This window comes from Danio rerio, chromosome 19 (assembly GCF_049306965.1).
Source record: "Danio rerio strain Tuebingen ecotype United States chromosome 19, GRCz12tu, whole genome shotgun sequence".
Lineage (NCBI taxonomy): Eukaryota > Metazoa > Chordata > Actinopteri > Cypriniformes > Danionidae > Danio > Danio rerio.
The window spans coordinates 803,575-818,149 of NC_133194.1; the positions used below are offsets into that span (position 1 = coordinate 803,575).

A 14,575-nucleotide genomic window follows, 5' to 3' on the forward strand; every position below is an offset into this window, starting at 1 on the left:
GAAGTCGGGTTGGTTTGTTTTGATTTGTTTGTATTTTGCACAGGAGAAAATGACTATATAGTCTAAAACTGGCATATTTTAAATTTGTTTTAATTTTAATATATTTCTTTTATACTTTAGTGTACATTTTAGCTTTTTTGTGTCATATTTAGATATTTTAGTGCTTCAATAAGCTAAAATAAATAATAATAATATAACAAAAACAAATAATATGATAAATGTAATGATAATACTATAAATAATTGACAACTTTTTTATTTTAATTATTTTTTAATTATTATTTAAATTTTTTCTTACATGTATATTCTAGCTTAATGTTTATTTCAGCTTTTTATACATTCAGTTAGGTTTTAAGCAGCTTTTTAAGCGCTTTGGCAATATTATTATTATTATTTCTGTTTACATTTTTAATTATGTATTACTTGCATTTTAATGTGTGCTGATTCAAAAATAAATATTACATAATTTTTTATACTTAAAATATACATTTTTATATTTAAATATTAAATTAATCATTTTATTTATTTAAATTAAGTATTATTTAAATTAATTATTTTATATACCTATTTTTCTGTTTTATTCTAGCGCATTTAAATGCATTTTTTAGGTTTTATATATTATTTTCTATTAAATTAAAATTCTACCGATTTAATGTGCTTTTTGCATCATTATATAAATTATTATATTCATTAGCTAAATTAATTTTCAAAATAAAACTTTTTTATAGCTTATCTAAATGTAAATTATTTTTTTCAGTTGCCTTTTTATTTCTTTTATGTGCTTTTTGCATTATTATTATTTTGATATTTCCATTCTTAATTATTATTTATGTATTAATGTGTACAAATATCCAGCATTTTTTTAATTAGATAAATAAATTTTCATATTTTGTTTTATCTATCTAGCTTTTTTAAACATTAATTTTAGTTTTTAATATATTGTCAGTTACGTTTAATTTTTGATATTCTTTTTTCATTGTTATATCTTATTTACATATTAATATGTACAGATACCGAAGATGTACAGTAATTTCAGCTTAATTTCATGCTAATTTTTCAGTTTTTACATTCAAATCAATTTAGAAATATGCAAAATAATCCTCAGTTTCTGAGCACTGCAGTGTGTGTGTGTGTGTGTGTGTGTGTGTGTGTGTGTGTGTGTGATATACTGAAACTACAGTTGTAGAAACACACAGTTAGTAAAAGCTGACTTTATTGTAATGAGGTAGAGTTTATTTGCTGCTGATGTTCTCACCGTGTGTTTAATGCAGCTGTAATCCCTGCGCTGGTTATTCAGGTTACTCACTAACTCCAGCTCAGTTTCTGCTGAACTTGATGGAAATGTACTGTAACTTCTGTAATGTGTGACCAGATCTGCTTTTCTGACTCCTCACACAGTCAAATATTGATTTCTGCAGCATTTTCACATTCGCTGCTTTCTTCATGACAAACATCGGACGACACAGAAAATACTGATTTACTCAGAGAGTGTGAAAAAGAGACTTTTAAATATTCCTTAATTAATCAATATTTAAATGAGCAGTTTTAATAACAAAACCACAAACAAAAACACAATATAGTCATAATTCTCAATTTAATTATAAAAAACTATAATTAAATAAAGCATAATACAAATACATATATTAATAAGGCGTAACGGCGTACATACACACTCACTGGCCACTTTATTAGGTACACCTGTCCAACTGCTCATTAATGCAAATGTCTAATCAGCCGATCGCATGGCAGCAGCTCACTGCATATCAGCATGTAGACATGGTCAAGAGGATCTGCTGCAGGTCAAAGCGAGCATCAGAGGAGAATGGCCAGACTGGTTCCAGCTGATAGAAAGGCAACAGTAACTCAAATAAGCACTCGTTACAACCGAGCTCTGCAGAAGAGCATCTCTGAACACACAACACGGCCAACCTTGAGGCGGATGGGCTACAGCAGCAGAAGAGCACACCGGGTGCCGCTCCTGTCAGCTAAGAACAGGAAACTGAGGCTACAATTCACACAGACTCACCAAAACTGGACAATAGAAGATTGGAGAAACGTTGCTGCTCTGATGAGTCTCCATTTCTGCTGACACATTCGGATGCTCGGCTCACAATTTGGCCTCAACAACATGAAAGCATGGATCATCCTGCCTTGTATCAGCGGTTCAGGCTGGTGGTGGTGGTGTAATGGTGTGGGGGAGATTTTCTTTGGGTCCATTAGTACCAATTGAGCATCAACACCACAGCCTACCTGAGTATTGCTGCTGACCATGTCCATCCCTTTATGAGCACAGTGTCTCCATCTTCTGATGGCTACTTCCAGCAGGATAACGCAGCATGTCATAAAGCTCAATCATCTCAGACTGCTTTCCTGTACATGACGATGAGTTCACTGTACTCAAATGGCCTCCACAGTCACCAGAGCTCAATCCAATAGAGCAGCTTCGGGATGTGGTGGAACGGGAGATTGGCATCATGGATGTGCAGCCGACAAATCTGCAGCAACTGTGTGATGCTATCATGTCAATATGGAGCAAAATCTCTGAGGAACATTTCCAGTAGCTTGATAAATCTACGCCATGAAGGATTCAGGCAGTTCTGAAGGTGTCCGACCCGGAACTAGTCAGGTGTACCTAATAAAGTGGCCGGTGACTGCTACCCACTGTGCCACTTGAGTCCCCATTAAAACGATATATATTTTTTACTAATATTAAATAGTAATGTTAATCAAAAATAGGAGGTAAGATTATAGCATACAAGGTACAATACATGAACACAATTATAATACGATATGAAACATTTTATGGTTAAGGAAATATAGTTTGGTTATCTACAGCTGTCCAATGCTGGCCTTAATAACCCGAGTGAAGCCTTTAAATGTAACTTTAGGCTGAATACTAGTATTTAGAAACATATCTAGTCAAATATTATGTATTATTATTATTAAATCTGGTGTTTAAGAGGCATCTTCTGTGGGAAAATATTTGAAAAACTTCAATTTTCCAATAAATTATTATTATTTTATTCTCAGAGTGATTTTACACCAATATGAGTCACGTCAGCAAGCACAGGAATACATCAACATTTACATTTCCACACATACACACACATTCTGCCTCATAATATTGGTGTGTGTGTGTGTGTGTGTGTGTTCTGCTTGAAGCTCTGGGTGTGTGCGTGTATGTTCTGAAGCTCTACATGTGTGTGTTATCAGTGTAGCTCTTGTAAGTGTGTGTGTTAGATCTGCTTGAAGCTCTGTGTGTGTGTGTCGTCAGTGTAGCTCTGGTTGGTGTATGGGTTAGGGTATCCGCTGTGTGGGTGTGTGTGTCGTCTCATGAGTCTGTACAGAGCCACTATAGGGATGGAGATGACGGGGACGGAGCTGAGCAACACACAGATGGAGAAAACCCAGGTGGAGTACGGCTTCTCCTCCGTCTCCGGGAAGTTTTCCTACACACACACACACACACACAAATTCACGTTTTAAATAATTTTAACATTATTTTGTAGTTTAAACAGCTCAAATAAACAGCCAGTATTAAGATAACACACAGGAACAATTACAAAAACTTAATGATTAATTAAAATATGAATTTAAATAAACGAATTATTTAAAAGTACTAAAGAGCTGAAGTCAGAAAAGGTGTTGACTGACGTATTGTGGGTTCCAGGCGGGGTATGTGGGGTGTTTCTGGACCTGCACCACCACGTACGCCACCAGCACCACCAGCAGCATGACAGGACTGATGCCCATCCAGCAGCAGCGCCAGAACAGGTTCGGCCGCCGTCCCGTCATCTGCTCGATGTCGTCGCTGAACCTGAAACACAGAGAAAACACACACGATGCTTGAGAGGTAAATTAAATGTGTAATAATTAAACTACAGTTTCACTACAAATTGCTTAATGGTCAAGTGACGTGTATATAAGAGGATTAAAGCTGAGCCATGATAAAATAAATAAAAATAAATCAGGTAAAACCATTTATAGGCGATGCGGTGGTGCAGTGGGTAGCACGATAGCCTCACAGAAAGAAGGTCGCTGGTTCGAACCTTGGCTAGGTCAGTTGGCGTTTCTGTGTTAGGGTTAGGATTGTGGTGTTGGTTTCCTCCGGGTAGAGATCTGTGCGGCACTACATTTTGAATCCCACCCGCTCCTGCCAGGTTTTAGTCCGAACCCAAGCTCTCTCTCTCATTCATACACACATATATATAGACAGCACAAAGCTCTCTCCCTCATTCACACACATATACACACACACATAGACTCCAACAAATAAGCTAAACAAAGCATCACGCTCTCTCATTCACACACATACATACGCGTGGCGTGGTCGCTCGGGAGTCGGGAGCGATATTAGCCCGCCCGTTCCCGTTCAATTTAAACCAGAGTTACCGACCGCTGCCACGTTTTATTTGGAAATTTATTCCCGCGCCGTAAGAAATCTAGTCGGGTCCCGCGGCTAGACCTCTACCTCCAGGTGCTCCGGTTTCCCCCACAGTCCAAACACATGCGCTATAGGGAACTTGATGAACTGAATTTGGCCGTAGTGTATGAGTGTGTATGGGTGTTTCCCAGTGATAGGTGGCAGCTGAAAGGTCATCCACTTTGAAAAACATGTGCTGGATAAGTTGGCGGTTCATTCCGCTGTGGCAGCCCCAGATTAATAAAGACACTAAGCCGAAAAGAAAATGAATGAAAACCATTTATAGTCATAATAATGTGAGATTAAGCTCCTGCCATTACTAGTATTTTTTTTAAATAAAATGTTGAGAATAAACTGATTAATATTGAGGATTAATTTATTTCAATTCCAAAAAAAACTCTACATAAAATGTTAGGCAAGTGATCAGAAATGTCAAGATTTTAAGATGTAAGTCCTTGACGTGTGTGTGTGTGTGTGTGTGTGTGTGTTCGTGTTCGTGTGTGTATGTGTGTGTGTTCGTGTGTGTGCGTGTGTATGTGTGTGTGTTCGTGTGTGTGTGTGTGTGTGTGTATGGTTTGAACAAAACACATTAATAACAATCAAACTTTTTGTAAAATGGTTTGCAGCAGGGATTAAAATTAAATTAAATTAAAAAATAAACTTTAATTTTATGAAAATTGTGTTAACTTTTAAAAAGTGTTTTGAATTGTTTTGATTTTTAAAATCTGACTTTCTTCTTTTTTTTACATTTTGATGATTTGAGTTCCTGTGGTGAGCTGGTGCTCTTGCTTTGATCTGTTGCTGCATCTGTCTGCATGATATTAAAAGTGAACGTTTGTACCGCTTGATGCCGTAGAAGCAGACGACGGCGATGATCTCGAAGAAGGCGATGACCAGCAGCGGCACTGAACCCACGTAACTGTTGAAGATCTCCAGCCAATAATTCCCAGATCCCAGAGTGAAGATCAGAGCCACCAGGAAATTCACCACGCAGATCAGACCTGCTCATCAGCATATCATTAGCATAACGTCATCCCATTAGCATATCATTATCCCAATGACATCACCGTATCATTCACATAGCATTAAAGTGACCATGCATGTGTCTGTGTGTCTGTATGTGTGTGTTATTGTTCGTGTGCATGCATGTGTATGTGTATGTATCTGTGTGTTTGTGTGCCTGTGCATGCGTGTATGTGTTTGTTTGCATGCACGTCTATGTGTTTGTGTGTGTGTGTGTGTGTTATTGTGCATGCATGTGTATGTATGTGTGTGTTTGTGTGCCTGTGTTTGTGTGTATGTGTTTGTTTGCATGCACGTCTATGTGTTTGTGTGTGTGTGTGTGTGTGTGTGTGTTATTGTGCATGCATGTGTATGTATGTGTGTGTTTGTGTGCCTGTGTTTGTGTGTATGTGTTTGTTTGCATGCACGTCTATGTGTTTGTGTGTGTGTGTGTGTGTTATTGTGCATGCATGTGTATGTATGTGTGTGTTTGTGTGCCTGTGTTTGTGTGTATGTGTTTGTTTGCATGCACGTCTATGTGTTTGTGTGTGTGTGTGTGTGTTATTGTGCATGCATGTGTATGTATGTGTGTGTTTGTGTGCCTGTGTTTGTGTGTATGTGTTTGTTTGCATGCACGTCTATGTGTTTGTGTGTGTGTGTGTGTGTGTTATTGTGCATGTATGTGTATGTATGTGTGTGTTTGTGTGCCTGTGATTGTGTGTATGTGTTTGTTTGCATGCACGTCTATGTGTTTGTGTGTGTGTGTGTGTGTGTGTGTGTGTTATTGTGCATGCATGTGTATGTATGTGTGTGTTTGTGTGCCTGTGCTTGTGTGTATGTGTTTGTTTGCATGCACATGTATGTGTTTGTGTGTGTGTGTGTGTGTGTGTGTGTGTGTGTTATTGTGCATGCATGTGTATGTATGTGTGTGTTTGTGTGCCTGTGCATGTGTGTATGTGTTTGTTTGCATGCACGTCTATGTGTTTGTGTGTGTGTGTGTGTGTTATTGTGCATGCATGTGTATGTGTATGTATGTGTGTGTTTGTGTGCCTGTGCTTGTGTGTATGTGTTTGTTTGCATGCACGTCTATGTGTGTGTGTGTGTGTATGTGTACCAGTAAAGATCTCTTTGGGCATCCAGCGGGGCACCATGTGCAGGTCCAGCAGGGGCGTCAGCACTCCCTCCAGATTACCGAACATTGAGGAGAGTCCGAGGCTGAAGAGCATGACGAAGAAGAGCACGGCCCACACCTGAGAGCCCGGCATCTCGATCACCGCCTCCGTGAACACGATGAACGCCAGACCCGTTCCTGACGCGCTCTGAACACACAGCCCTGATTATTAAGGGACTCAGCCCAAAAGAAATTAAATGAATAATTCTTTCTCCAACACTACTCTGCCGGCATTTAACCAATAGCGTCTCTGCAGCACAGTGATGTCATGCTGCACGCGCTGCTGTTTCTGTGTGAAGTCAAGAACGAGGTCTAACTCTGTGCCAACGCATAACTATAGACGTGTTCAATAATAATGACTATATATATATATTCAAGTCCTGATTGGGAGGTAACGTCTGATTTCGAGTCTGAAACCGTGTGATTGGGTCTGATTTCCAATCACGTGATCAGATCTGGACAACCCTGGTTAACAGAGTATACTGGACGTGTTTTTTCTGCAGTGTTAAATGTAAACTAATCTGATAATTGTGACTGTGTAGAGCCAAGGGTGGTGAAGGTGGTGTCGTGTGGTGTCTGACCTGGTCCAGGAAGTTCTTCAGGACGCAGTGTTTGAGGTTCAGACTGGAGACTCTGTCAGGATCGCTGGCGTTCAGGTCCCTCAGCCAGCTGTCGTAGTTCTCAATCGTGATGTTCCTGTCGCCGATGTCGAAAGCGTTCGTCAGGTCCAGGATATTACTGAAACACAACAGCAGCAGACGCGGCTCAAAACTCTGAATAACGGCTCAGTGTCACTCTGTGTCGATGGAAAGATGGACGGTTGGTTGGGTAGTTGTATAGTGGTCGCTAATTAATTGCTATAGTGTTCTGAGTGGTTGCTAGGTTGTTGTTAGGGTGATCTTGGTGGTTGATAAGCAGTTGCTAAGGTTGTTGCTAGATTGTTGTCAGATTGATGGATATTTGTATGGATCTTTGGATAGATTGATGTATAGTGGTTGCTAAGCAGTTGCTACAGCGTTCCAAGTGGTTGCTAGGTTGTTTTTAGGATGATCTGGGCGGTTGATAAGCAGTTGCTAAGGTTGTTGCTGGATTGTTGTCAGATTGATGGATATTTGTATGAATCTTTGCATAAATTGATGGATGATGGTTGCTAAGCAGTTGCTACAGCGTTCCAAGTGGTTGCTAGGTTGTTGTTAAGGTAATCTGGGTGGTTAATAAGCAGTTGCTAAGGTTGTTGCTAGATTGCTTTCAGATTGATGGATATTTATATGGATCTTTAGATTGAGGGATGGTGGTTGCTAAGCAGTTGCTACAGTGTTCAAATTGGTTGCTAGGTTGTTGCTAGGGTGATCTGGGTGGTTGATAAGCAGTTGCTAAGGTTGTTGCTAGATTGCTTTCAGCTTGATGGATATTTATATGGATCTTTAGATTAATGGATGGTGGTTGCTAAGCATTTGCTTTAGTGTTCCAAGTGGTTGCTAGGTTGTTGTTAGGGTGGTCTGGGTGGTTAATAAGCAGTTGCTAAGGTTGTTGCTAGATTGTTGTCAGATTGATGGATATTTGTATGGATCTTTGGATAGATTGATGGATGGTGGTTGCTAAGCAGTTGCTACAATGTTCTGGGTTGTTGCTAGGTGGTATCTAAGATCCTAGTTCTAAGTGGTTGCTGCATGGTTGCTGAACACTTGCTTGGGTTTTCTGGGTGGTTACTAGTTACTTGTTACTTGTTCTGGGGGCTCAATTATGGTTGCTAAGCTGTTGTCAGGTTGTTCTCAGTGGATGCTTTGTGGTTGTTATAAGATGTTCTGGGTGGTTCCTAGGCAGTTGGTAAGCTGTTTAGAGTGGTTGCTAGGGTGCAAAGGTCATGTCTCTGGTGTGTGTGTGTGTGTGTGTGTGTGTGTGTGTGTGTTTTCTCACCTGTTGACGCAGGAGTTGAAGTTGCTGGTGGCTTTGAAGCCCAGGATGGCGAATATGGGGATGGAGGCATAGAGAGACGTCGCGCTGTTAATGATTCCCACAAACAGAGCATCACGCTCACAGTCATTCCTGTAATACACACACACACACACACACACACACACACATCTGTTATAATGTAGGAATATACATCATGTGTTATAATGCATATAAGTGTGTGTTTGTGTACTTTTTGGGGTTGTAGCTGGAGAAAGCGATGAGTCCACCGAAGGCCAGAGACAGAGAGAAGAAGATCTGTGTTGCAGCGTCCAGCCAAACCTGAGGGTTAGTGAGCAGCGACCACTGCACACACACACACACACACACACACACACACACATGGTCAGACTGAGCTCATGTGTGTTAAAGTCTTTTAAGCAATCTTTGAAACAGCTCTCGTCTATTTGAAGTCGGCATAAAATCAAAATGTACTTTTTTATTTTCAGTGTATACTACTAAATACTACACGTCTACTTTAAATGTGTAACAATTAACGTGCACATAATGATTAATCAAATAACACAACCTTTAGGGCGGGGCTATCAGTCTTTAGGGTGTGACTATCAGTCATTTAGGGCGGGGCTATCAGTGCATTAGGGCGGGGCTATCAGTGCATTAGGGCAGGCTATCAGTCTTTAGGGCGGGGCTATCAGTCTTTAGGACAGAACTATCAGTATTTAGGGCAGGGCTATCTGTGCATTAGGGCGGGGCTATCAGTCTTTAGGACAGAGCTATCAGTCTTTAGGGCGGGGCTATCTGTGCATTAGGGCGGGGCTATCAGTCTTTAGGACAGAGCTATCAGTCTTTAGGGCGGGGCTATCTGTGCATTAGGGCGGGGCTATCAGTCTTTAGGACAGAGCTATCAGTCTTTAGGGCGGGGCTATCTGTGCATTAGGGCAGGGCTATCAGTCTTTAGGACAGAACTATCAGTCTTTAGGGCGGGGCTATCAGTTTTTAGGACAGAGCTATCAGTCTTTATAGCGGGGCTATCAGTGATTTAGGGCACGGCTATCAGCCTTTGGGGCGGGCCATCTGTCTTTAGGGCAGAGCTATCAGTCTATAGGGTGGGGCTATCAGTGCATTAGGGCAGGGCTATCAATCCTTTAGGGCGGGGCTATCTGTGCATTAGGGCAGAACTATCAGTCTTTAAGGTAGGACTATCAGTCTTAAGGGCGGGGCTATCAGTCTATTAAGGCGAGGCTATCAATGCTTTAGGGCAGGGCTATCAGTCCTTTAGGGCAGGGATATCTGTCTTTGGGGCGGGGCTGTCAGTCTTTAGGGCGGGGCTGTCAGTCTTTAGGGCGATGCTATCAATGCTTTAGGGTGGGGCTATCAGTGCTTTAGGGCAGGGCTGTCAGTCTTTAGGGCGGTGCTATCAGTTATTTAGGGCGGGGCTATCATTGAATTAGAACAGGGCTAATATTCTTTAGGGCGGGTCTATCCCCTTGTATGTTGTGTGTGAGTGCTCACATCTGGAGTGAACAGGTACTGCAGGCCGTCTGTGGCTCCGGGCAGCGTCAGCGCTCGCACCAGGAAGATGGTCAACACCAGGTACGGGAATGTGGCCGTCACATACACAGCCTGCACATCACAATACACACTATATCAGCACCATACTGTGAGAAATGCCTGGCTCTGTTAAACATTATTTGAGAAATATTTGAAAAAGAAGAAAATGTTCACAGGAGGGTGAATAACTTTTAAACTGTGACCTTGCCGATGGTCTCGATGCCACGAATGAAGCAGATGTAGACGATGCTCCAGGCCGTGGCGAGGCAGAGCACCAGCGTCCACTGCAGAGAGCCGCTCTGCTCGATATCTGGGCTGATGTTCAGAGTCTGCCGGTACCAGTAATAGTTCACCGGCGTGCTGGACACACACTCCTCCACATAGCCTAAAACACACACACACAAACACTATATAAACCTCTATAAAAGCAAACGAGATTAATTTTTTACTTAATTCAGCATTTTTATATTTTATTTATGCATTTCTTTATGTTCTTGTATTTTTTTATTATTTATATTATTTAATTTCTTGCATTTAACTTGTTAATTAATTTGGTGTAGTTATTGTTTTATACATTCAGCAATTTTTATTTAATTGTATTATTTTAGTGTGCTAATATTTTTTTATCTTAGCTCATTTATTAATTATTTATTTCAAAAATATTTATGTTTTAAGTTCTTTTTTGTCTATGCTTGCACGTATTTTTATATTTACATTTATTTTATATTTTATATATTACATTTAATAAATGTTTATCGTGCAATTATTTCATTTTTTTATAAATAGATTTGTTAAATTTATTTATATTTCAATGCATATTGTTTTACTGTATATTTTTATATGATTTTATTTTATTTATTTTGCTATTTTTTTCTGTATATGTAAAAAATAATATATATATATATATATATATATATATATATATATATATATATATATATATATATATATATATATATGTATATATATATGTGTGTGTATTTATATACATACACTCACACACACACACACACAACTTACACACCCAAGCATATGCAGGTCTGTTGTGAGACGGACTTATGTGATTTCTTCTGTTGCTTTGGTTATGAATGATGACTTTTCCATGACTTGTGTTTGTTTATGACGTGCATATATTATTTTGTCATGTGTGTGTGTGTGTGTTTTGGGTGTTTTTTGTACCCTCCAGGTTGTCATTAATGGGACATTGGCTCCAGGGCAGCGGATCCTCAAATGAGTGGAAGAAATACCACAAAACCCAGGCCAGAATGGTGTTGTAAAACAGACCCACCAGGAAGGAGACGACCATTGATGCCACGCCTGCACACAGTACATCACATTTACACCATAATAACACTATAATGCCTTTATGAACTCATAAAACGCTTACACTAACTCACCTTGGAGAATCACTGCGTTGCACAACCAATCATAAAGCACACAACTGACAATAAAACCACATTTATCTGATCCAAAAAATGCTAAACAATATAATAATGTCTAATTGCTGTTTGATAGGGAGATATAATTTAAAGTGTAATTTATTTATGTGATGTAAAGCTGAATTTTCAGATTCACTGCAGTCTTCAGTGTCTGTGATCCTTCAGAAATCTGTATAATAGGAGGATTTGATGATTAAGAATATATTTTAATATTTTATTTGTTGATAATTGTGATGCACTAACAGTAGAAATAAAAAATGCAATAAATTGATTAAAAGTGACAGTCAAAACTAAAAATGTCACAAAAATATAGCTGAATTTCAATTAATTTGGTTTTTCTATTCATCTGTGGATCCTGTAAATGTAAATTTAATATATTATTATAATATATATGTCAGTTTACTTGAATATTTTAGCAAATGTACTTTTTAATTCATTTATTTTGTATTTAATTTAATGCATTTTTAACGTGTAATATTTTGTACAGTTTATAAATGTTTTATTTTTTACATTTATTGTTTCTTATTTAGATTTTGAAAATAAGCACTGATAATAATCATGTTTATTGATCATCAGATCCTCATGCATAAACACTGAAGACAAAATAATTCAGCTTTACATCACATATAAATGAGACTTTACTGGATATTCACATTAAAAGCAGCTATTTTAATTACATATTTTACTAAAGCATACAAATATAGCTTAAGAGTTAAATATAACAAAGAAAACATTAAATATATTGTCTCGTTGTATGTGTTGATGTAATGCTAATGTTGTAATATCGCTGTTATAATGTAGTGTTGTGTGTTGTTGGCTCACCGACGCCCCCTAGCAGTGGAGATATGGAGTGCCAGACGCCGATGCTGCCCTTCCTCAGACTCTGCCCGATGGCCAGCTCCAGATACAGCAGAGGTAAACCCTCGAACACCAGCGCGATCAGGTACGGGATCAGAAACGCTCCTGAAAAACAGCCAAACAACAGCCTGGCTTTATGTACAACCAAAAAAACTGTTGTTATAGCACCACCGGTGGCCCTTCTGTGAACTGCAGCAGCGTCTTAATGCTGGTTTTTACACTAAAGGCCCCTACACACCAAAATTAACTTCTTAAAAGCTTTCGTTTTATATAGACTGGTTGTAGGGATCAGAAACTCTCCTGACAAACAGTGAAATAACCACTTTCAATAAACTGGCTTTATTTAAAACCAAAAAATGCTTGTTATAGCGCCACTGGTGGCCATTCTCTGAACTGCAGCAGTGTCTTAATGTTTACACTAAAGCCTCTTTGACACTAATTATGTAAATATAACGACAAATGTATTTGTGTCCACACTGAGAAATGATAATGTTTATTAGTGTGCATCTGACCAGTGAATCCAGCTCATGTAACTGATCTAATCCGACTGCAAATGTAGAAATCACATTTACTGCGGTAGTTAATTTTTTAAAATTATAAATACAAATTATAAATAAGGGTGACGCAGTTGCGCAGTAGGTAGTGCTGTCGCTTCACAGCAAGAAGGTCGCTGGTTCGAGCCTTGGCTGGGTCAGTTGCCGTTTCTGTGTGGAGTTTGCATGTTCTCCCTGCATTCGCATGGGTTTCCCCATTTCTTTAATTAAAGTGTTGTAAATTTAATTAGGTAATAATATTTAATTAGTATATTTAATTAAGGGTAATATATTTATTTAAGACCATACATTTTTTAAATGTCATACACTCACCGGCCACTTTATTAGGTACACCTGTCCAACTGCTCGTTCACGCAAGTTTCTAATCAGCCAATCACATGGCAGCAGCTCACTGCATTTAGGCATGTATACATGGTCAAGAGGATCTGCTGCAGTTCAGAGCGAGCATCAGGATGGGGAAGAAAGGGACTCTGAACATGGCATGGTTGTTGCTGCCAGACGGGCTGCTCTGAGTATTTCAGAAACTGCTGATCTACTGGGATTTTCACGCACAACCATCTCTAGGCTTTACAGAGAATGCTCCGACAAAGAGGAAACATCCAGTGAGCGGCAGTTCTGTGGCCGTGAATTCCTTGTTGATGAGGTCAGAGGTCAGAGGAGAATGGCCAGACTGGTTCCAGCTGATAGAAAGGCAACAGTAACTCAAATAAGCACTCGTTACAACCGAGCTCTGCAGAAGAGCATCTCTGAACACACAACACGGCCAACCTTGAGGCGGATGGGCTACAGCAGCAGAAGAGCACACCGGGTGCCGCTCCTGTCAGCTAAGAACAGGAAACTGAGGCTACAATTCACACAGACTCACCAAAACTGCACAATAGAAGATTGGAGAAACGTTGCTGCTCTGATGAGTCTCCATTTCTGCTGACACATTCGGATGCTCGGCTCACAATTTGGCCTCAACAGCATGAAAGCATGGATCATCCTGCCTTGTATCAGCGGTTCAGGCTGGTGGTGGTGGTGTAATGGTGTGGGGGAGATTTTCTTTGGGTCCATTAGTACCAATTGAGCATCAACGCCACAGCCTACCTGAGTATTGCTGCTGACCATGTCCATCCCTTTATGAGCACAGTGTCTCCATCTTCTGATGGCAGCAGGATAACGCAGCATGTGCCAAAATTATAAATCTTTTTTTAATTAATTACAATAAAACTATAACTATTTTTATGTTTATAAATTGTACAATTTTAGTTAATTTCAATATAATTTTTATTTTTTTAAAGTGCAAATTGTAAAAATTAAATATAAAAATCATTCAAATTACATAAAACATTTTTAAATTTATAAAATGTACAATTCTAAATAATTAAAAATTTTTTAATGTATTTAAAAAAAAATGTAAATAGCTTAGTTCCTAAAGCTTCAGATTAAATCCGTGTGTGTTTGTATGCCTTTTTCTCTGCAAAAATCACCTCCTCCGTAAATCTGGCAGAGATACGGGAATCTCCAGATGTTTCCGAGCCCGACAGCAAATCCCACGCAGGTCAGCAGATACTGGACCTTGTTGTCCCATTTGGGTCTTTCCTGAACGCTGGAGGTTTCGCTCGCTGTATCCATCTTTGCATGTGTGTGAGAGAGAGACGGGTCGTGTCACTCACTCACAC

At 39.3% G+C, this 14,575-nt stretch overlaps 1 protein-coding gene across 1 annotated transcript; it reads right to left on the minus strand.

Annotated features, from left to right (window-relative positions):
- Positions 1-2,996: 2,996 nt before the first annotated feature.
- Positions 2,997-14,575, minus strand: slc6a18 (solute carrier family 6 member 18). Its single transcript, NM_001114897.1, is given in 12 exon segments — positions 2,997-3,448; positions 3,654-3,816; positions 5,264-5,423; positions 6,539-6,743; positions 7,177-7,333; positions 8,513-8,641; positions 8,742-8,854; positions 10,022-10,132; positions 10,264-10,445; positions 11,240-11,377; positions 12,322-12,462; positions 14,384-14,575. Coding segments are annotated over 12 exon segments (1,857 nt in total). The 5' UTR covers positions 14,529-14,575; the 3' UTR covers positions 2,997-3,235.